This window comes from Lepisosteus oculatus, chromosome 2 (genome assembly GCF_040954835.1).
Source record: "Lepisosteus oculatus isolate fLepOcu1 chromosome 2, fLepOcu1.hap2, whole genome shotgun sequence".
Classification (NCBI taxonomy): Eukaryota; Metazoa; Chordata; class Actinopteri; order Semionotiformes; family Lepisosteidae; genus Lepisosteus; species Lepisosteus oculatus.
In genome coordinates, this window is record NC_090697.1 from 21,023,693 (window position 1) to 21,046,898 (window position 23,206).

General features: G+C 36.2%; 1 protein-coding gene across 2 annotated transcripts in view; it reads right to left on the reverse strand.

Moving 5' to 3' along the window:
* kcnk2a (potassium channel, subfamily K, member 2a) overlaps positions 1–23,206 on the reverse strand; it is a 52,336-nt gene that overhangs the window by 19,592 nt on the left and 9,538 nt on the right. For both annotated transcript variants that reach the window (XM_006642919.3, XM_015339038.2), the window contains exons 3-4: positions 17,024–17,141; positions 3,580–3,740 (exon numbers count right to left, since the gene is read on the reverse strand). In XM_006642919.3, coding sequence (XP_006642982.2) covers positions 3,580–3,740; positions 17,024–17,141 — 279 coding nt within the window. The remainder of the gene's footprint in view (positions 1–3,579; positions 3,741–17,023; positions 17,142–23,206) is intronic.

Genomic DNA, 23,206 nt, shown 5'->3' on the forward strand with positions numbered 1-23,206 from the left:
AGGTATACTTTGCATTGAATAGGTAAACGATATTTGATCATTATTAAGGACCCTTTGAAGGACTAGGCAGTGTTGACAAATTCCCATTAAGAAATAAATATCTGGTAGGTCTAAAAAAATACATCTGTTGCATTTTGTCTGGTATATTTGTTTAATTATTAGTCATTCATACTGTATGTGGCAGCTGTAAAAATGTGCTGTAGTACTAGTTACTAGTTGAGGGAACCTCTGAGTCACAATATTCTTGGCTTTAATAGGGGAAAGGAAAGTGTAGAAATGCAAAGACTGAAAACATTTTCTGTTTGTCTCAATAGACAATATCTATCAATATACTTGAGGAATACAGAAAAACTAAAAAGTTCTAACTTTGTTCTGTTTCAAAGGTAACTGAGAACAGTGATTTTACAGTTGTGATTTGCTGTCTCAAGAGTCAGGTTTAAAAGCTGTAACATACGGATGTATTTCTCTTTTTCCCACTGAGACTCCTTTGTAAACTACACAGCATATCTAATGAGAAGGTATGCTAGAAAGAAAAAGAAATAAACACAGAAATAAAAAAAACATATTTGAATTCCACAGATGACTAACATCTATGAAACATAAATTAAATTAGCAAGAAAACATACATTTTGTATATAATTATACCAACAAAAAAAAATCACATTGAGAGGAGATAGTAGATGGTGATATGGAACACAGCAGGAAAGCAAATGGGCACACAGGACCAGTTAAATAAAACCCCTTTAGAAAAAGGTTTTGAGTCTAGATCTGAAAGAGCTAAGGGAAGGTGGCTCTCCGATATCCTTGAGGATGACTTGAGGTACAGACAGGAGACCAGATTTAGATGAGCGACGGTTGCGAGGCGAGGAGTAGGATGACAGCCACTCAGACAGGTACTGAGGTGCCAAGCCATGCAGAGCCTTATAGGTGAGCATGAGGATTTTAAAGTCCACATGGAATTTGACAGGAAGCCAGTGCAAGGACTCCAGGAAAGGTCTAATGTGGTCACTTGCACAACTGTAGACCTGGTCAGGCCTCTACACATCAAATTCTGGATACTGTAGTTTGTTCAATGTGAATTTAGATACAGTACCTCACCGAGTAGGGCAAGTCAATTTGTGAAAAGACAAAAGTGTCAACCTGCTTTTCAGCAACAGTTAGTGTCAACATAGGATGAAGTCTGGTGATATTTCTGAAGTGGAAGAATTATGTTTTCACATGTTGCACATGTGGGCCAAACATCAAAGCTGCATCAAATATCACACCCAAGATCTTCCATTTTGATTGAAACTGAAGTACAGTACCATCCACAGATAGGGTTACTGCACTGGTTTTACATAGTTGATGGGGCATGCTGAGAAGCATTACTTCTTGTCTTGTCACAGTTTAGATAAAGGAAATTGTGAGTCACCCATGTTTTTAGGTTACAGATACAATCAGAGAAAGCAGAGATAGTGACTTAATTGTCAGGTTTAGTATGGACATACAGTAGATTTGAGTATCATCAGCAAAGAAATGATCATTTAGACCATGTGATCTCAATAGCTGACCAAGCGGTAACATGAAACAAAGTAGGGCTCCAATATTGAACCCTAAGAAGCACCAGACTTAATGGGAAATTGAATAATAGAAACATTGGAAGACTTAAACCTATTTGACTTACTTGGCTATTTAGGACCAGGGCTGGAAATACCTGGTTTGAATATGTAAGAAGAAAACAACTTTTATAGAATGTGAAACTCCCACTCTTGGCATCCGATTTTCTTCCAAACAAAATAAATAAGGCACAACAAAAACTCAGTTTAGCTAATAAAAAAGTAAGTAAATAAGTAAATAAGCAATTGCACATATTGTATACAGAACATGTATCTTTACATGGCTTATGCTGTGTTTCTAAAATGAAGCATATTTGTGCATTTTGCAAATAAGAGCTACAGTAAATAAGAGTATGTTTTTGTATTAAAGTGTTATTTCTGGTACTGAAAGAACCTAGTCCAGTGTTACATTAATATTTTTTAGCTCAATAGTCCAGTATATTAAGAAAAGTTTAGAGAAGTTTTTTATTATTTTTGTTTGCTCATCAGCTTTATGTTACTGTATTACAGTAAATACTATTTCTAAAGTTTATGTACTGTATGTGTCTTGGATGCAATTTATTACTTTGTGTAACTAATCAATAGAACAATTTATGAAGAATTCAAGTTTAATTTCTGTGTCCTGTTTTAGGAAATAAAAAATAAGTTAATTAATTAATGGAATTTATAATTTATAAGAAGTTAAATTCAGTATTTAATGACATAGTACAATTAATACTATTTGTAATAGATTACATTTAGTGTCCCCTTTACTGAACGGATTCCTATAAGGATACACTTTTAGGCAACTTCTTTTCAGGCTGCTGTTAAATCCTGCTTCTGGACATTGACATGTGTACACAACTCACAACCAGCTCATAACCCACACATTACATCAGAAAGACACCTAAAGTGTTTCAGACATCTTTACTCATCGATTTCTCTGGGAGCTGTGCCACTAATATAATTACTCATGTGACATGTGTGACATTTGTTTGAACAGTCTGGAATTGCACATTTTTTGTCAAAACTGGAGTTTATTGTCCACACCAGTTTCCAACTTCAGACCTGATTTGTGCCAACAAAATCAAAGCAAACACATCATTTAAAACGGCAAACTGTTTCATTACTCAATTTTTTCAGATGTTGCCGTAATATACAATAAACAATATCAATTTTAGATCTAGAGAAAACTGCTTTTAAAAACGTTCCATTTCAAGCCAGAAATTTAAAAATGTGTTTTGAAATAATGTTACTGCATATGTGAATTCCAAAGTAAATATTCACGTTGAAAAAAATAATTTTAGATGGAAAATCATACAATGGATATGTAAAATTAAGGCTCCACCGCCAAAGCGTTGTGTTTTCTTTTTTCTCTTTTCAGCATGGAATAAACCTATTATTCGTTCCTTTGCAGCCTACGCATGCTGATGCAGCTGCCCGGCTGAACTACGTAAAATTAACGTACAGTAGCTTCATGTTGATGGGCATGCTAATGCCATAAAATAAATGTAGTCTCAAGGAACTGTCATACAGTATGACACTGCATTTTTATTCCAACCCAGATTGTTTCAGTTTCAGCAGACAGTATGTAAAATACATGTAATGAAAAGCTATAACAGGCCATTTTTTAAAATAATAAGAAGGTCTTTCTGATATTACTCATATATTCAGGTGGGTAGCTTTGTGGGCTGCAAAGGAACAAGTAATAGGATTATTCCTATAAACACACCCAACACACTCGAAGAAGGCTCCACAGCCGAAACTTCTTTCTTCTCTTTTCAGCATAGAATAAACCTATTACTTGTTCCTTTACAAAAAACTGATCCTTTCATTAACATGCTTTACTTATTGTTTCCTTTTACATATGACTTTGGTTTTGTTAGACTTTACTGAGGTGCCACAACACTCAATAACATAGGCTCAATGTTTAAAAAAAGGCAAGCTAAGACACAAGCAGGATTTTCAGAATGCTCAATAAATTACGACAATATTCGATACTCACAACAAACATCTTTTCTACTTTGGCTATTCCTTTTCCAAAAATGGTCCCCAGCTGATCTCCAACTCCAGCCAACAGAAAACCAAAGAGTGGGATTCCCAACAAGGCGTAGATGATGCAGAATATCCTCCCACCCTCAGTATGTGGTGAGATATTTCCAAAGCCTGAGACAAGAAGAACATTATCTGTATTGAGCAGGGTAAATGAACAGTTAAGCACCAAAACTTTACAAGTAAGCCCCCCCTCACTAGATACTGTATGTATTGTACAACTTCATCTTCCGTTTCAATCACCAGTTGAATTCTCTAGGAGCAATGACTGAAATGTCTTTAAATGTTAGTACACATAAACTCATCTTATAGTCTGACAGAGTCCATTTATGTTTGTTGCTTTGGTTTGAAGCTGTAATGTCCTTGGCATATCAAAGTGCCTTTCACAGCGGCAGATATAAAAGAATGAAACACTCCACTGCAAGGATATCAATTTTTAGAAAAGTGAGGAGGTGCTGTTAGCATTGGTTTATGTTTGGACAGAGACATCTTCTATATGGATTGTGCATTTAGTGCTTGGGTTAGGGTTTGGTTTAGATTCAGTCTCTAGACTGGTGTGTGTACACCCTGCAATGGACTAGTGTCTGTAGTCTCACCTTGTGCTTGATGCTTCCAGGATAGGCTCCAGATTTCCAATAATTTTACCTGGAATAAGAGGCTCTCTGGAAACAGATTTCTGAATAAATATAATAGCACGTGATTTGTTGTGTAAATCCCTTCCATGAAGATTTCCCTCAATTACAATACAGATACCTGGTGGAAATGATCAATTTCAATCATAAAGGCTACCAAAGACTCAAAATAAAAATAAGAAAACCCTTGAAAAATCTTGAAAACTAAAATTATGCGTATTAACAAAGAATCACTTTCAAGTTGACAAATTGTTTTTCAGCCTGCAATGACCACTCTCTTCTTTTTAGTCATGCTTATTATCAAAGATGGTGATATTCCTAAAGGTGCTGGATTCTGTCATTAGATTCACAAAAAGGTTTTGTTCTCAAAGACTCATTACACACAGCACGTTGGACAGGGTACTGTATATAGCTTTTGTACTAAGATTATTGTTTTGAAAAGGAATTCAAAAGTGTCTGTGGAAGAGGAGAAAAATAAGGAGCTCTAGATCATGTAATGATGTAAGGGGCAAGGTAATCAAAAGGGCATATTATGTGGCCCAGGAAATGGAGCAATGTATACTGTACCCCAATAGCTTTGCCATGATATTTGTAGTTCTACTGTAGGTTAAAGCCTAAAAGCCAGAACTACAAATTCTAGGAAGCTATGAAGAAATTGAGTGCCAGCTGACAGTTTAACTGGGTTAATTGTTCACAGCTGTTTTCCACTGTGCCTAGAGTTTGTGTATCAATGGTCAAACGCAGCTCCAGGTCTATTGTTTGGAGACGATTCATAGTTTGTTGGAGATTTGCTAGAAAAGAAGGACTATTTTAAAGCACTCTGTTGGAGACAATTTGTAATTTATGTGAAATGCAGAAATGAAATTTTTTAGAAAGTATTGCTTTAGTTAAACTGGGATAGGGGACTATTATTCTCAATTCTATTAGAACCTGGAATATGCTTAGTTCATATTTTCCATTTTCTTGCTAGATGCCAGGTGTAAGAGCCCACCTGCAGTGATCAGTTACCCCACTGGTGTCTCACAGTATAAATGAAAGTGTGTTCCACCTACCTTAGATACAGTATGTACCTCACACAACAATGATTTTTGAAACACATTTTAGTTGCAAACAGAACTACGTTGGGCAAATTATAGCTCCTCCCTCATAGCCTCCCTCATAGAGTCACGAGTTCAGTTGTCGGCTGGCGTGCCTTTGGTGTGGAGTTTGAATACTCCAGTTATCTGCATCCTTCCAATGACATGCAAGTGTCCTGCAATGGATTGTCTCATTCAAGATTTAGTTCCATCTTGCACCCAAAAATTCCAGCGTAGGCTCTGGGTTACAAAAATAGTTTTTTTTGTGTCATGTCATGTTATTTGCCAAACCGCTTTATACCATACAGTGTTGCGGGAAGCCGGAGCCTATCCGGCAAGCAACGAGCGCAAGGCAGGGTACACCCTGGACGGGGCATCAGTCCATTGCAGGGCAAGTGCAAGCCAATCATACATGGGGACAATTTGGGAGCCATGGTAAAGGCCCAGGGGGGAAATCTGGCCCAGACACCAGGATAACTCCCTACTCTTATCGAGAAATGCCCGGGGATCTTTAATGACCACTGAGAGTCAGGACCTCAGTTTAACGTCTCATCCAAAAGACGGCGCCCACTACAGTATAGTGTCTCCACCACTATACTAGGGCATTAGGACCTGCACAGATTGCAGGGTGGGCGCCCCCCGCTGGTCCCACTAACACCACTTCCAGCAGCAACCATAGCTTCCCAGGAGGTCTCCCATCCAGGTACCAACCAGGCTCAGCACTGCTTAGCTTCAATGGGTAGCCAGTTGAGAGCTGCAGGATGATATACTGTAGCTGCTGGCTGTTTTTTGTGTGTGTAATGGATTAATTTTAGTTGAATGTAGTGACTGCTTATCATCATTAGTGAATAAATTGCAGAACATTGGATAAAAGATAATAAGAAAAGATAAAGAAAGTATCAAAATAACACCTTATTATACTGAATACATTTATGACCAGACTATCTTTGTGTCAGCAAAGAACTTGTATTGATGATCTGAAAATAATTTTGCTTGGACTTAGAATAACAGAGGAAACACCTACCGTATGTACTGTATCCTGCTATATTGCATGACAACATGCTCAAGGAGAATAATTAAAATGAAGTGAAATTAACTGCATTTCACCAATTAGGTGCAGATGTGCCTCTGTTCAATTAGCCAAACAAAATGCAAAGCCTTATACTGAGAACAGCAATTTATCTCAATGAACTCTAAATGCCTCAAAGCCTAATTAATTTAAAAAGCCCTGAAATGGGCAGAACAAAAATTGATTACTTGCAATACCAAAGAAACAAAACAATCGGAGATATACAGTACAGATAAATCAAGCATTTTTAAGGTGTCTTTGTACAAAAATATTTTGGTTACAGAGGCAATTAAAAAGGTTGAGTTTAAATATATATATTTCAATGGGGTATGTGAATTCAGGTGCATTCTAAGTCATCTGTACTGATTTGTATCTTACAGTGCCCTACAATAGCTCCTAGCCATCTGCCACTGGGAGCGAGTACAGATTGTTCACTGCCTTATCCCCGACTCTCACAATCATGAGAAAGAACTAAGCATCACAGACTCTGTTCCTGCTTGTTTTAAAACTGAAGTTTAGATTTTTATTCAGTAAGCTGTATTTCTTTATTATTCAGGAGGATGAAAATGCATCTTTTCTTCCTGAATATAACATTCATAATAGTTCATTTTCAGATGGAGGCAAATAAAATACATATGGCCAAATGTTTTCTCTGCCATTCCATTTAAGGAAATAATTCACTGGCTAAATAAATAATGTTAAAACATAAACTAAAACAATAATTAATCTGTTCCAATTTCTATCCAATTACTTTAAAGAACACCATTGGGATTGTTTTATAATTCCTAAAAACCGGAATGCTTGCAATGTTATAGTGGAGAGACATTACTACTACAGTACAGGGGTGTAACCCCGGCATTCTGGCCAAATTTCCCATTGACCCGTACCAATCATGGCCTCCTAATAATCCCCCTCTATGAATTGACTACATTACTCTGCTCTCCTCCCCACTGATAGCTGGTGTGTGGTGAGTGTACTGGTGCACTATGGCTGCTGTCGCATCATCCAGGTGGGGCTGCACATTGGTGGTGGTGGAGGGGAGTCCCCATTACCTGTAAAGTGCTTTGAGTGGAGTGTCCAGAAAAGCGCTATATAAGTGTAAGCAATTATTATTATTATTATTATTATTACATGACCTAGTTGTTTACCATGTTCCTGTGAGCAACACTTCCAGTCTGACAAAAGTTGGATAAAGAAAACCCAGTCTCAACCCAGTTTCAGTCATACTGTACATAAAATATGGAAAAAATATAGGATGATGTATAAATATACATAAATATAGGCTAATGTTGACCAAATACTGTATTGGTACCTTTGTAGCAGCAGTGAATATTAAAACACTGAAGATTTTTAGAAAGCCCTTTTTATGGTCTTGAATTGACACTAACCCTGCTGCAGCATAGCTTTGCTGGTTCAAGCTTTTAGAAATTGTAACAATTAAACTATTATTCCAAACAGATTTGGTAATATTTAGTTCACTTCTGTTACTTAGTGTTTACTAGTATTCGAGAATATGAATGTTGATCAACTGTATGAGACTGATTTAATGTATGAATTAGGCCAAACTTTTCTTTTCATCAAACTTGTATTTTTGATGTGTATTTTAACTGATTTTGGTCAAATCCTCGCAATTCCTATGTGAATGATCAGCTGTTAGTATCAAAGCAGACTATCATGTAAAATGGCCCAGAGCCCATCCTGGGAAACACTGGGCACAAGGCAGGATATACCCTGGACTGGATGCCAGTCCATTGCAGGCCATACATGGACACAGACACACACAGGCAATCACTGGGCCAGTTTTTTTACAGAAGACAAGTAACTCCCAGTATGTCTTTCAACTGTATATTTAACACTGTATAGAAATTTCTGATATTTAGTATTAGCATAATACTGCAATACTGCAATGGACTGGTATACCATCCAGAGTGTATCCTGTATTGGATAAAGCAGTTAGAAAACAGATGGATGGGAGGATGGAATTCTGCAATAATTAAAAAGCAAAGATATACCTAAAAATCCCAATTAGATCTCAACTTTACCAAGCAATCTAAGGTCTAGATGTTTTGTTACAGTGTTTAATAAATTGAGTTAGTAAATGCCATTTTGGATGCTGAGTTTGAAAAAAGAGGAAGAAGGCAGAGTAGATCAGTATCCCCAGAATTGCTTTTATTCTTCAGTCAGCTAAAAACAGAGGATGTTAGTACATGCAGCCAAAATAGATAATATTTAGAGTAAAAAGCCTTATTTGATATAACTGAAGAAACAGTAATCTGTATTAAAAAATGCCAAGCAGAAATTACAGCAAAGAAATTATCTATCTGCATGAAAAACAAAATAAGAGAAGAAAGCAAAACTAAATCTTTGTTATACAACACAGCAAAGAAAAGATTCTAGAAATAATTGACAGAAGAGATTTGAGAGTAGTGACTAGGTTCAAGAAAAGAGACTAAAAGAACAACTTTCATATATAAATTTATTTGCACAAATTTCAGGTGGGATTGACATGAAAAGGTTTTAAAGAATCAGAAACATGCAAGTCTCTTGTGGAAGCTATTACTTCTGGGCTTAATTTTACAGATATGCTTAACATTAACATTTAGCTCACTTTGTCAAAACTCAAAAACATTATTTGCAGACATTTTAAGAATGATACCTCGTTGAGCCTGACAGGTTGTTCTTAGTTACCAGGGGGGTTCATTCAGGAGTTACTGAGATCGGATAGAACTGATTTGTTAAGTGATCACACCAAATTTCAGCCAAGTCCTTAATTGGATACCCAAGTCATAAATGATGATGTCTAAACAGAGAAAACTGAATGAAGTGGCCAGATTTAAATGGGAAAGGCAGCAAAATCTCTTACATACAGAACATACTGGTATATTGTAAGGTCCCATAAGTGAGTGTAATGCAAACTGACCTGCCAACGCATTAGAAAACTCAGGAAATTGATTTCTAAAAGACTGAGCCAGGCAACCTTTCACGCAGTAGCACACCCTTATCACATAAATACAGGAACAGTACAGCAATATACTGTACAAGTGAAGAGAAAAATTCTGTATTCACAACATAATGTTTTCACAAAAATTCAGAAAAATTCAGTATTCTCGTGATTCTATATTCTTGTGAAGTACAATACTCGAAGCTAGAAATGACTGAATGACATCAACTGTGAGTTGATCTAGCGAACATTATCAAAGGGCCAGACCTCCCACCTCATTGAAGCAAAGTTGCAAGACCAGTCAAACAAAAAGGGAGGTAAGAGCAGGTGAAAATGTCTCTAGCCATTAACAGCAGAGCTACAGTATCCTTTAAATGCTAACAGAACATGAAAACAATATGGAAAAAAAAACACCAACCCGATTAAAACAAAAGATCCAGTTTTGCCAGTGGTGCTGGAAAAAAACAAAGTGAAGCATTCTAAGGTTCTCACACAAACCACACTGTTCCTGTTTTTGCCTGGAACATTCTCAGGAAATTCACAGAAAAAAATATCTGACAGTACCAATTAAACAGAATCAAGGGAAAAAGTAAAAAAAACTAAGAGTGGTGCAAATTGATAGGGAAATGCCATGTCAGCCACATCATAAGAAAATCAAAGGTTCCATGAAATTACTGGGAGTCACCCCGAGTGGGACACTGAACCTCAAGTCTTCCACAATAATGAGAATCTGGACTATTAGAAATTACTGGTGAATAAATACTTCCACTGCACCAAGAAATAGATCTTGAGAAAATGGGGCAGTGATTAGAAAATAACAAATCAGGTAACTATCACATTTGGTGGATTGATGAAGTGAACTGTAAGCTTTGATCTGGAAATGGAAAACAGCTGCATGGGCCTTATCATGTTAAGCTCACAGTTATTTGCACCCATACCTGTATATATAGCTGGGTATTTTCTTGGAGCAATTCCGGTAAAGTACCTTGCTCAAAGACCCACAACCCAAAACCTTGCAGTTATAAATCAAGAATGCCTGCATCACATACTGTATGGTGGAAAAGGGAGAAAGGAAGTAATTGGGTAAAAAAACCTATGGGAATTGCAGTGTTTTTCAATTTAATTAAGGCTTTATTTTCCCCTGGGGGCGATCTGTTTTATGGCTCAGTCCAATACAACAATACAACAAAGACAAACGTTAACAACAAAGAAGACAATACAACAGTGTTTCAAGCGGTAAGAAAATCAAGTAAAGAGAGTAAAGTGATTGATTGAGGGAGTGAAATGTTCTCACCTCTGTGAGTCTGCTACCATTACACAGAGGTGTCTCTCAAATGGGAGTACTTGGAATTCACAATGGTTATCTGAGCCACACATCCAATAATGCCCCCAGCTTCATTACAACCGTCTGGTTTATGCTGATTTGATTTACCCTACTAATAATTAATTTTAAATTTAAGAAAGCATTTTTAGGCTATATACTGTATGTGTGTCTGTTTCCTGAGACTCACCTATTCAAGACACCTGCTACAATATTGCACACAGGTCTCTTCAAGGTAAACAAGAAGTACTCTTTGTGTTAGGTTAAAACCTAAGATAGCCTCCTGGCCATAGCATTAATAGAGTTAATGGAGTACCCATCTCTTTCACAAACAACACCAGTCATGACACTAACTTGCGTGGCTTGCTAGTACACACTGAGCTGGTTAATGCAGTGTAATCTGATGAAACTAAAATCAATCCTCTTTAAACCAGCCTGTAATAGTGTTTGTGAAATTGGGCCTTTAGTTGGCCCCAGCAATGATTCAGAGACATTATGTGAGCAGGATGGCTACCGCAACCTGGCACAAAGGAAGGAATACTACAAAACTTCATGCTGTTTACATGGACAGCCCTCACACATATGTTCTCATCTTAGCTGAATTCAATGCCACAGGACTGATAATTTTATTGTCCCAGAAAGATAGGTGGTGGTGCTGATTGGCTATCCCACATGGAACTGTACGGAGCTGTATTTGCAGGAGTGCTTACAGAATGCCTGTCCTCAGGTAACAAGCAGCACAATGGAGGCCATCCAAGTGCAATAGAAACAGCATGTGCTAGATGTTCTCCGTCACTGGCTAGTTAACTGCTTTATATTCTTTATAAGAAGTGCTAAATTCACAACTTCAGTTGTCATGGTTGTCATGATAACCCAGGAAGTCAAGAAGATGACCCAGTAAGAAGATATTATGGTACAACACCCAGAACTACTGTCCATAAGAGAAAGGAAAATTGAATAGTTTAACAATAATGCACCACTTTTGAGAGAATGGACGAAACTATCTTTTGAGGAATATACTGTAGACTGTTTTACAAGAAAATAACACCAGAATACATTTTGTGTACCACATTATACTAGGAAATCTAAAAGCAGTGTCATGAATAAATGAGAAATCTGGGGGCAAAATGAACCTTAAATTTAGTAAGATTATAATTATAAATGCCACACATGAAAAGCATAGAGGGAGATGGAATATTACTTAAAATCCGCAGTTACATAAATAAATAAAAGAGGCCAAACCCACAGTACCTACCACAACACCTGTATCAAATATTGTTGTACTGTCACCAACTACCATTTCAAAATGGATTCTGTGGTGAAGGATGTAAACAGTTGTCTTAATAATTCCTCCTTTTATATTGCTATAAGTATATATTGCTTCCATATACAGTATATACTAGAATATGTAAATGATTTGCAACATAATCTCCTAAGATTTTTCCTTGAGTAGGTTTTCCAAGCTGTCTCTCATATTTATTTTATATTTTTGCTACAGTACATGAAAAACTCTTACATTAAATGTCACCTACCAATTTTTAACCCAATCCTAAATTCTCTTTTTTAATGTGCTTTTCCACATTCCCACATCCCCATTTTTCGCTAATCCTTTTATTTGTACTACCACAGACACATTTGACTAGTTTAAAACCAGAATTACAATGAAATGTACAGTAAAGTACTCCTAATAAAGGTTCCTGTGGTGTTCCTAATTTGAGCATTCACCCCATTATCTGTACACTGTTTCTTTTCATTAACTAGTTTTAAGGCCAAATGCACACATTATTTTGAATTCATATCACCTGCTATTTGGAAATTAATATTTTGTGAGGAACTTTAGTAAAAAATTTTAAAATTTAAAACAGACCAGATCATATGCTCTATTTGTATCCATTAATGCTGTCGCTTGTTCGAAGAATAGTAATAAGTTTGTAAAGCGAGACTTACCTTTTCTAAATCTATGATAACTTTCCCCAATAATCTTATTTTACAGATAATCGTTTGGTTTAGTTCAGATTATCCTATCTACCGATTTACAAGTAACAGAATATAATTCCTTGGTTCCATTTTGTTGCCTTTTTCTGAATAGGTGTTACATTACCAATTTGGTCCTGAAACTGAATGGGTAGAGTGGACATGACAAGCTCCCTTCATACTGGGAGAAGAGAGTCCATATTGTTTTACAGTAGAAACATGAGGATAATGCAGTTTACATAGTCAAATGAGAGGTAGCACTGGAAGACCTGAGCGTCCCCACAGTGAGAAAAGAAAACAAAACCAGAAAAAAAAAACATATAGTACCAAGCACAAACTGGAATGGTCAGTAACTCACAAGAAGAGTTTGTCTATGGGAATAAATCATCACTACAAGACAGAGAACTGTGCAGAGATAACAATCACAATATACAGTATTTAACCTTGAACCTCAAGAAAATTCTATAGACTTGAGGAAGAAATTGAAGTTAAGGATCAAGAGATTCTGAATGGCTTAAATATAGAACCTAACCAACTTTGGTTACTACTAGTAGTTTAATTTGCTTCTGGGAAAACTGGTGGATGTGTATGTGAGCCTTTCGAAGAAGGCTCCATATCCGAAATTTTGTGTTTCTTTTCTTCCCTTTTTAGCATGGAATAAACCTTTACCTGTTCCTTTGCAGCCTACGCATCCTGACGCAGCGACCTACTTGAACTATGATAGGAATAATCAGAAAGGGTGATGGCAAGCACAGGGCTCTCAAAATATGCACAAGTAACCCCATTAATGCAATAAAACATTATTTCTCCAAAGATACTCAACAACTTATTCTACCATTTATCTGTTTTTTTGCTGTGTTTTTATTGGGACACAGAAAGTATAAAATACTGTTGAATGACTTTTAATGTTTGCTTTTTTATTCACTACCCCCAGAAGAAACATGCTGTCCCCTTACAAAATAAAATAAAAGACTCTGGATTGCTCCCTCCCTGTTTGTTTAAATTTACTGGGTGAAAAATAACATGCACATCTAAAGTCCACGCTCACCCAGGGAGTGGACACAATATTTTAAATGTCACACTGAGAGGTCATCGAAGGGATCAATGTGTTCTTTAGCCTTTTACTTACATTACATAACATTGCCTAAGCGGCTCATTATTGTTTCCTACTAGCAACGAGTACTGAAGCTTCTGTTATTCGTCTTCATTTCAGAACCAGATGGTGACTATCACAGGCTAACACCTAACCTTGTTATATACTGTATTCCTGCAAAAAGCAGAAGCACAAAGCAGATTCTAACCATTTGAAAAGCTCCATAACAAATGCAGATAGTAAATATTTGATTTTCCACACTCAAGCTGAATTCTCCTTAGACTTTTTAAGAGAAAATACAATCCATACATCATTTTATTTGTTATCTAGATTTGTATTGAATGTAATTTATTAAAGTAAACATTTTAAATCAATTTGTGGAATTTTGTAGTGCATCCCAATAAATATGTAAGAGTTTTTTTGTACAAAGTACTGTACCATGTAAAAAGTAATTCCTGTGCTAAACTACAGATTAAAAAATCATTACAAAGATCCCTTTAGAAATTCACACAATGATGTGACTTACCTGTATCTTATACAGTATACTTCTAATGCAGGTGGAATGGTCACTTCTAAACACCCATTCATGGTAAAAACAGAGTGGCAAGAGCTGTACTCTGGCTATAAAATGTCCTGCTAAATTGCTTTGATTCAGAGCACCATGAGGGATACACCTTGCATGTTTTTCATTTGTGTTGTCTGGAAATGGCCTTATTGTAATCAATTAAACCCTAATTTGCCCATACCTGTATCTCCTGCACCATAGAGTACTGTATGTGCCTCTCATTCACTTGATGCTGTGCCACACATCCTCCAATCAAATTGAATACAATTGTTCTGAGAAATCTGTGCCAGTGTTTTGGGGCTTATTCTGGGGGGGAGTTGACTGCTCTGACTTTCAGCCAGAGATGTTTCTATTTCCCCAGACAAGCAATTTAACGCCAAAGTATTAGGTACACTATTCCTTAATGACCTCTGCACTACAGGAGGTCATTCTTGCCTTCTGCCATAAGACTGTACAACGACTGTACAACATCCACCTTGCGTCTGGGCATAGGCAACATTGACAGTGACCTGTTTCTGGACTGAACAGTAAACTGATACATCTGTTCTTTTTCTTTTTCCCGTTTACAACCATTTTTGTGCAATATATGCCAGGGACCTTTGCAATACAACTTTTTTGTGTACTGTTCTGTTCTGCTTTGTTCTTTGTGTGTTCTGGACTGTGAGTAATTCTTCTTAGTGCACTTCTCACTGTACTGTTTGTATTGTACAGAATGTATTGTGTTATTATTATTGTATAATTTGTTACACTGTGGCTGTGTTGTCTGTGTTAAGCTGCTGTTGCACTGCAATTTCCCTCACGGGATCAATAAAGTATCTATCTATCTTTGTCTGCTTGATTTGTCTTAATTGTATTATTTTGTAAAAGAGAAAATTACAATTTTTCTGATTTGTTTTGTTTTGAAGAGAAGACCGTAATTATGTGCCATTAATATTCTATCCATTACAAAATTTAGCACAGTACCTTTAAATAAAAAGCACTGACCTTGTTTAGATTGCAGTTATAACTGCATATACTGTATGCTTTTGTATGAAACTGGTTCTCTTTTATCTTTTGTCTGTTATGCTATGTTAAAGTACAACAATAACAATGTTCTGACATTAGCTGTTTAAAATCAAATCCAAAACTTATGTACATATAACAGTAACTTAACAAAAATAATGTGATGTTGTTTATTTATACTAGTCATGGTAGAATTCCATATTTTGTTACCGAGCAGAAATTCTATCTTTAAAAAGAAGTTCATAAAGACACTATTCAATACAAAAAACATCATCATGTATCTTGGTGCATTTACACCTTGGTAATGTATGCATTTGCACCAGTTTCCTATTTGATACATTACAGAATATGCAGTGTGCCTTTTTGATAATGAAGACCAATGCAAGTTTAAGTTTTTTAATTTTAGGTCAATTTAAATGTGTGTCTTTTGTAAAGACCCCTAGTTTACTGCAGTGTAGTTCAAGTACTTTTGCAAACCTGGATATGGGAGATTGACCTTATGATCCCACTTCCAGCTACCAAGCAACACAATCAGTGCTCCTTGATTGTGGTACTGTAGATTGCTTCTCAACACAGACCCATCTGCCAGTGCTCATATGGTAAATGAAAGCAGAAAGATGCATTTATAAACATTTTACCAAAGTATGCCACCTACGCTGTAAAATAATGTCAAGCCCTGTTTATTGAACACTGTGCAAAACAGAAAGTAACAATACCCCAGTGTCTAATTTTGTAAGCCATGTTTCATTCAATTATACATTTTAATTTGCAAAAATAGAACATACTGTAAACTGTAAGTAAAAGTTCCTGGTAGACAGGTCCAGTGTAAATGAGGGTTTATCAGAAAAGTAAAAAGTTCAAATTACAAATTAATCTTTAGTGTAAAATAATTGCATAAGCATATGGTCTCACAGGTACTGTATATACTTAAAAAAGAAAAAAAAGTAACATGCTGTATCACAGTGTGTGTTATTTATTATAGACTGAATGTGGGAATAGGTATATATTTCTAGTTACCTTCCTTTGAACTTTGGATTGTGATCATAAGCAAACTGCATCAGAGTATTAACATAGTTAAAATTAGAGTAGTTTATTCATTACACGTCATTGGCTTAATAGAATGTCCTTACTTATAACTTCACTATATAAGCTTTGATCAGCATTAACTCTCCATGTAGATGAAACATGCGAAATGATGAATGACTCTGTTGGTGTGTGTATCGGAGGTCTTTGTTCTCTCCTCAGCAGTAACTGAGCTGCACTCCTACTGCTGGACCACATGCTGTAAAATTGCTGATTCTGGGTGGTTATGAGAATTAAACAAAAAAAGCTGTGTTGAAAATTTACTTTTCGTAAAGTTGTGTGCAGCTAGGGAGCTTAAACATTCAGAGAAGTGGAAACATGAGATTAGAATTTGACTTCCACCCAAACATCTGGTTAATAACACCATTTGTTGTAAGCATGAACTAAATTTCAAAATATATGTCTAGCAAAAAAACATTTTAAGGTGCCAGAGAAGATATAAAGGAGAATTAGGGTACCCTTCTCTCACAGGTAACAGGAAAACAAGCAGTTAATATTTTTGACAATCAGAAACAACATTGTAACCACTACACACTAGGATCGTCTCTTTTGATTCAAGCACTGTCCAGCTTATTCAACTGCTGTGTTCACAGTCATGTTAGGGTTATTCATGTAAGACAGATAAAGAGATACTGTCTTACCTATGGTGGTTATAACTGTCCCAGCAAAAAAGAAAGAGCTGCTAAGATCCCACAGGCTGGTCTGATTGGGGGGCACTCCTGATGGATTTACTCCTTCTCTTATTGCAGATACTACCTGCTGTTGGTACAAAGAAAGAACATACGACAGAGAGTGAATATTTTTTGAAAGAATGGTGATGTATGGTGGTGTACTGGGTTTCAATCTGGGATCCATATTTGGGACTATGGATGTATTTGGTTTGACAACATTGTTTTTCACTTTGTCTCTTCTAGTTGTAAAACACAAAATATTGTACATCAAACATGCACAATTATAGGTAATGAGAAACAAAGAACATCATCGTTAACTACACAAAACAGCTAAAACAAGAAAATGATAGAAATTTGGAATATATTACAGACTGAAACTTGGACTTACACTGTACATGAAATCATAACTGACAGTGTCCGTTTTATAAACCATTCATATTTTCTTAAATTATTTGAATATTATATTGCAAGCCATGGTCTTAAAAACAGCAAATAGAACAACAAAGTCATGTCAGGAAAAGGCTTAGTTTGAGTACAGTATGATAGTTGCAGAAGTGTTAAACTGAAAAGTGTGAAACCCCTGGAACAGTTTATATCTGTAGCATTTATAGAGCATAGGCATGTGAATAAATATTTTCTAAATCACTTGCTTAAAAAGAGCACAGCACACTGTCAAGCACTAAGTAATGGAAAAAAAACTCAAATGCAAGTGAGGGTCAAAGCAACTGGCTGCACTTGCACTTTCTGTATCACAGTAGTAGTTCAGCTCATTCTAATGTGCTGCAGCAGAAAATATCTTAATAATGATAGACTGTCTAGCAACGTTTTATATACTGCATGAACATGGAAAAAAGATTCTCAAGCTATCAGGAAGGAAAATGGAACACTGTAGCCTGAAATCACGAACTGATTCATTAGGGTAAAGCATTATATTTGTCAAATGTTATTTTTAATATGTCTGGTCTGACTCTCTTGGACATCTAGATGTTCAAGTAGGGAGCTGCGTCAGCCTGTAGCTGCAAAAGAACAAGTAGAGGTTCATTCTACACTGTAAAACAGAAAGAAGAAACACAGCATTTCGGCTGTTGAGGACTTAAAAAGAAATAGTCTGTCACTGAGAAAAAGGTGTGGGATCAAAGTGACCCTAGCTTATGGATAATCCTGACTCTTGGTGTTTTTCTTGAATAGGAATTCTGAAATCCTTGTAAAAAAAATAAAGAGAAATGTCAATGAAATCATTACCAGGAGAGGTAAAATGGGGAACTATTGGCTTAGAGAGATCTTTCATCCTCAGTGCAGTATTAGATTATCCTTAAATGTGGATCACTCCTTTTCCACTCTCTCCATGATAGACATAATTTCTTTTTAAATCCTCTCTATTTATTTACGGAATTCTAACCTCTCCTTTAGATCTTCCTTCCTTCCATCTGGAGACTTTTTCCCAACTGTAAGCCCTACTCTAATGCTTGTCCTCCTGAGCTTTATATTCCTTTCACCTTATTTCCCTTACCTTAAAACTGAGAGGGGATCAAAAGTAAAATATTGTGCTTTTTCTTTGTATTTTTCAGTGTGGAATTAATCTTCACTTCTGTCATGCTTCTCCCTGGATCAATAGGTTGTTAGTAATCAAATAAGCTTGATAGAATGAAAGGTCAGGTTTCTAAGCTTCTGAAATTTTGGTTTGGACGGATGTCTTGTATATTGTTAATATGAGACAAAACATTGTTTATATGTTTTTTTATCAAGTACCTGCAGTAAGAGTATCTTGTTTGTATGAAACATTAAATACTGTTAAATACATTGGCGAGTAAAGTGATGAACACAGGGTGTGATGACAATTGCTATAATGATTAGTACAGTAAATATAGGTATTTAGGGAACAAATTGGGGAGTACTGTCAAACTATGCCAGAAAGTCATTTCTGCCGATTGTTGAGTCACTATCCAAGGTCTTACAGTTACAAGACTTGGGTAAATTAGGACCCTTCAAAATATCACCTGTGATGATTTAACTTGGAGTTAAGAGTTCAATCCACATACTGTAAATAAGTCTATACCACTGTTCTCTGTGGAAATCACAACCTTGTGAAGAAACAGTACCTGGAAAGAACACATGTTGACATGTTCCTGTTTGATAAAAAAGATTAAATGTATCTTATTTTAACAGAAATATACTAAAAATGCAACAAATGAGTATTGATGTAGCATTAGCATACAGTGTTTAGACCTCTTAGTATGTAATGATTCTAAAGATGTACCAAAAGATAAAGGTAGAACATTCTAGTATTTTTTAAATGTCAACTTAACAAAGTATATATGCCTTAAAAGCTCCAAATAGTATGATAGGAGTTATGTAATTATTACATTTAATTACTCTGCAGGTATGACAGATTTGTATTCTTTTTAAGGCAAAGCACATTGTTTTAACCAAACAATTTATATTTATGTGTGAATGCCATAAGTATCTTCCATCTCAATGTGATGGAGCCAGCTAAAATGGGAATATCTCTGCTTTTTCTATCAGTTTGTGTTCTAGACACAGTCAGTTTGTGTTCTAGACACAAGCACAAGCACTCCATTCAGTTTAATCAGACCAAACCAGAACAAAATAAGTCCCAGTGCAATGCATACAGAATGAAAAGAGTGGGGGCTGAAAGGTATCTGAGCCAGATCAGTTTAAAAAATGAACAGATGGATAATCACCCTGAGACCCAGTGAAAAGGGAAGACATTCATATAAACTCCAATGGTACATAGACAGGATTGATCTTTCAAGGCAGTTGCACACTTGCATACAGTTTTAAGATAAGGTCAGATATCACATGGCCAAACAGTTTACATTTAACTTGCAAAGATGGCTTTTTGAGATACTGCTTTGCAATGTGTTTTATGGCAAATAGCCTGTGTGTCTAAGTACATAGTATATAGCTTACAACAAATCACAGAAAACTAAATGCTTTTCTAAAGTTGACAATCTTTACATTCCAAATCTTCCACATAACTTGACCTGAATCAGTCTCCATAGTAAAGTAGTAGCTTGGCTAGATGTGCATCAAGGATTATGCTTTAATTATTCAGTTTCAGTCAGGCAAGAGTTAGTTGTGTATTGTGTGTAGACCTGTTATCAGACTAATACCCCTATGTGAGTGTTATTTTGTTAAATAAATATATTAAATAACAAAAAAACTCCTAGGTTCTCTTAAGTTTCACAGTTTCAGTTCTTGTGTCTTGCGCAACAGGATAACAAAAGAAATGAGAAAATATTAGACATACAGCAGGAGCAGGAGAAAGAGTTGGTTGAGTGGGGAAGGGAGTGAGTAAACTTAATTTACTTTCTTATCTGTTATTACTTTGCTGTAATAAACTTTATTACTGTACAGTATTGCTGTATTTATTATAGAAATTAAATAGATATAAAAAGTAAAGAAAATGCACTCTTCTAAGAAAAAAATCTAATACAGGATAAACTACTTCAAGCCACACAACCACACCATATTTTCTGCATTTGGGAATTTACCATCTGCAGAGATTTCAAGGGACCTGATCCTTACAAATACAGAGGTTTTACTGTACAGTATATACAGTATTACTGTATAACTCCTGACTGTGTCCAAGATGTCTAAGACTTTTGTAGATCAGTATATAATGTTAGATTTTCTTTCCCATTCCATTTACTGCACATCTATTTTTTAAGTGTATTATGTCAACCTTGTTTTAAAAATTAAAACTTGTATTTTGTTGTATGTGTTATATTTTGTTGCTGAAGTACAGTGAATTGCCCTGGATGATGTGTGTAATAACAATAATCTCCACTTTTTTTCCTTTAAGTGTTAAATACGACTACGTGATTAATGGAAACTGTGTTATTCACAGTTTCCATTAATTCACTATTACAATCACTATTACAATCAATTTTTCATTACTATCATTAAGTAATGTGAAAGATTTTATCATATTTTGAATAAAAAAGCAGTCCAGAGATAAGAGCCACACTAGAACCTTGCAATGCAATTTAAAATTATTACCCTCACTGAATAAAAGTATATGGGTTAAGAGAAGCACTCAAAAGAAAACTGTCAGGAACATCTGTGATCCACAGAGCCCAAGTTATTACTCTTCTGTCATACAAGTTTCATTACAAAAAGACATTGCATTTTGCAAATTGTAATACGTTTTAGCTGACAATGATAAAAGAAAGATAGATCAGTTAAGGGTGTAACGGTAATAACCGCTACCTAGGATGACTACAGTAAGCAATCTTCCTGTCTCCTTATTCTGTAACTTCAAATCCTAAGCAGTGAGACACTTCAACCTAATCTAAAATCCACCTTAATACTGTGAAAGGAACATCATTAGACTTAAAAATGAAAAGGTGGAGTCTTTGCATACAAACAGATAAAGGACTTAAATTAGCAAATGGGGAAAGAGACTATAATGCAATGTACTGTATGGTGAGGTTCAGAAAAGGAGGGCCTGTAACTTTTTCACTGAGATCCAACTCCTTGTAAAAGTCCCCCCACACTAAAAACATTAGCTTCTAATTTCCAGTTTAATATGTTTAATAATGTTGTTATTGCATTTCTGGTGTTTACATAGTATTAGGAATTAATAGAAAATGAGACTGTGTAATCAACTAATAATGATTAGAAACACCTCAAATATAACTTACAGTATATCCAGTGACTAGAAAGCAGAATGAAATTAGTTATGCTCTTGAGGTTATGCCTGCTACTCAGATTATAATATGTGAATGCAAATTCACTTGTTCTTGCTTTTAACTTCTTAGTTAAACTGTGTCATTATCCACGTTATTGAATGTGCCATGAAATACTGTGCCCAAAGAGCATTTAAAAAGGATGTTTAGACAATCCCCTCAGGCTGTATTTGTGCAACCAACACTGTTATCCTTCTAGCCAATTCCTTGGATTGCTCAGTAATTCATGTTAGGTATTCTTGAAATGAGTGCAAGACAGCATAACGCACATGGGAGACACCATCTTAATGCAGTCCTAAAAACAGACTTCATGTTTTTTCCCTAGCGGGGTAGTTAAAGAACTGCCCAGGGCTGATAAAGCAAGCTGAGGCTTCCCTTGATTTGAACAGGCGTTAAGTGTATTATTATTTTACTGATAACCCGTGTAGAAAACACGATATCTCAAAATGAGCAGAATACAGCAGGGCTGCTACTGTATATAGCTTGAATTAGATGCTGTCACTACAGTACATTGCATCATTTTCCTTTTCCTAGCAGCAGCCATTTAGCCAGCAGCCATGTCACCCTGCAACTCACTGAACCCTGCAACTAGCTACCCACTGAAGCTAAGCAGGTGTGAGCCTGGCTGGTACCTGGTTGGGAGACCTTCTGGGAAAGCTTGCTGCTGGAAGAGATGTTAAGTGAGCCATTAGGAGGCACTCACCAGATTGTGTGCATCCTAATGCCCCATTATAGTGACATGGACACAATACTGTAAACAGGCGCCGTCCTTTGGATGAGATGTGAAACCGAGGTCATGACTCTCTGTGGTCATTAAAATTCCCAGGGTGTTTCCCGAAAAGAGTAGGGGTGTAACCCCGGCATCCTGGCCAAATTTCCCATTGGCCTTCACCAATCATGGCCTCCTAATAATCCATTGGCTTCATTACTCTGCTCTCCTCCCTACTGATAGCTGATGTGTGGTGAGCGTTCTGATGCACTATGGCTGCTGTCGCATCATCCAGGTGGATGCTGCACATTGGTGGAGGTGGAGGGGATCCATCAATTTCCCTTTGGGATCAATAAAATCTTATCTATCTATCCCCATTACTTGTAAGGGCTTTGAGTGGAATGTCCTGAAAAGCTCTATACTGTATAAGTGTAAGGAATTATTATTACCTATCATGTACAGAAGCTTCCTATAGACCTGCTGCTGTTATCTAACCAGGGATATGCTTGCATCAACAGATAAATAACCAGCACTGAAATAACAGAAGCATAAGCAATAGACAGCACTGATGCATGTCTGTACATTAATGCTGCACATAACATAGTCCTCCAGTACATTCATTGTGTGCTCTGTCACTTCTATCTAGTTCATTTGCGTCAAGACCTTTGCCTAAAGCTCTTGTTCAATGAATCTGAATCTCATTCTATGAAACAACCCCATATAAGAAAGAAG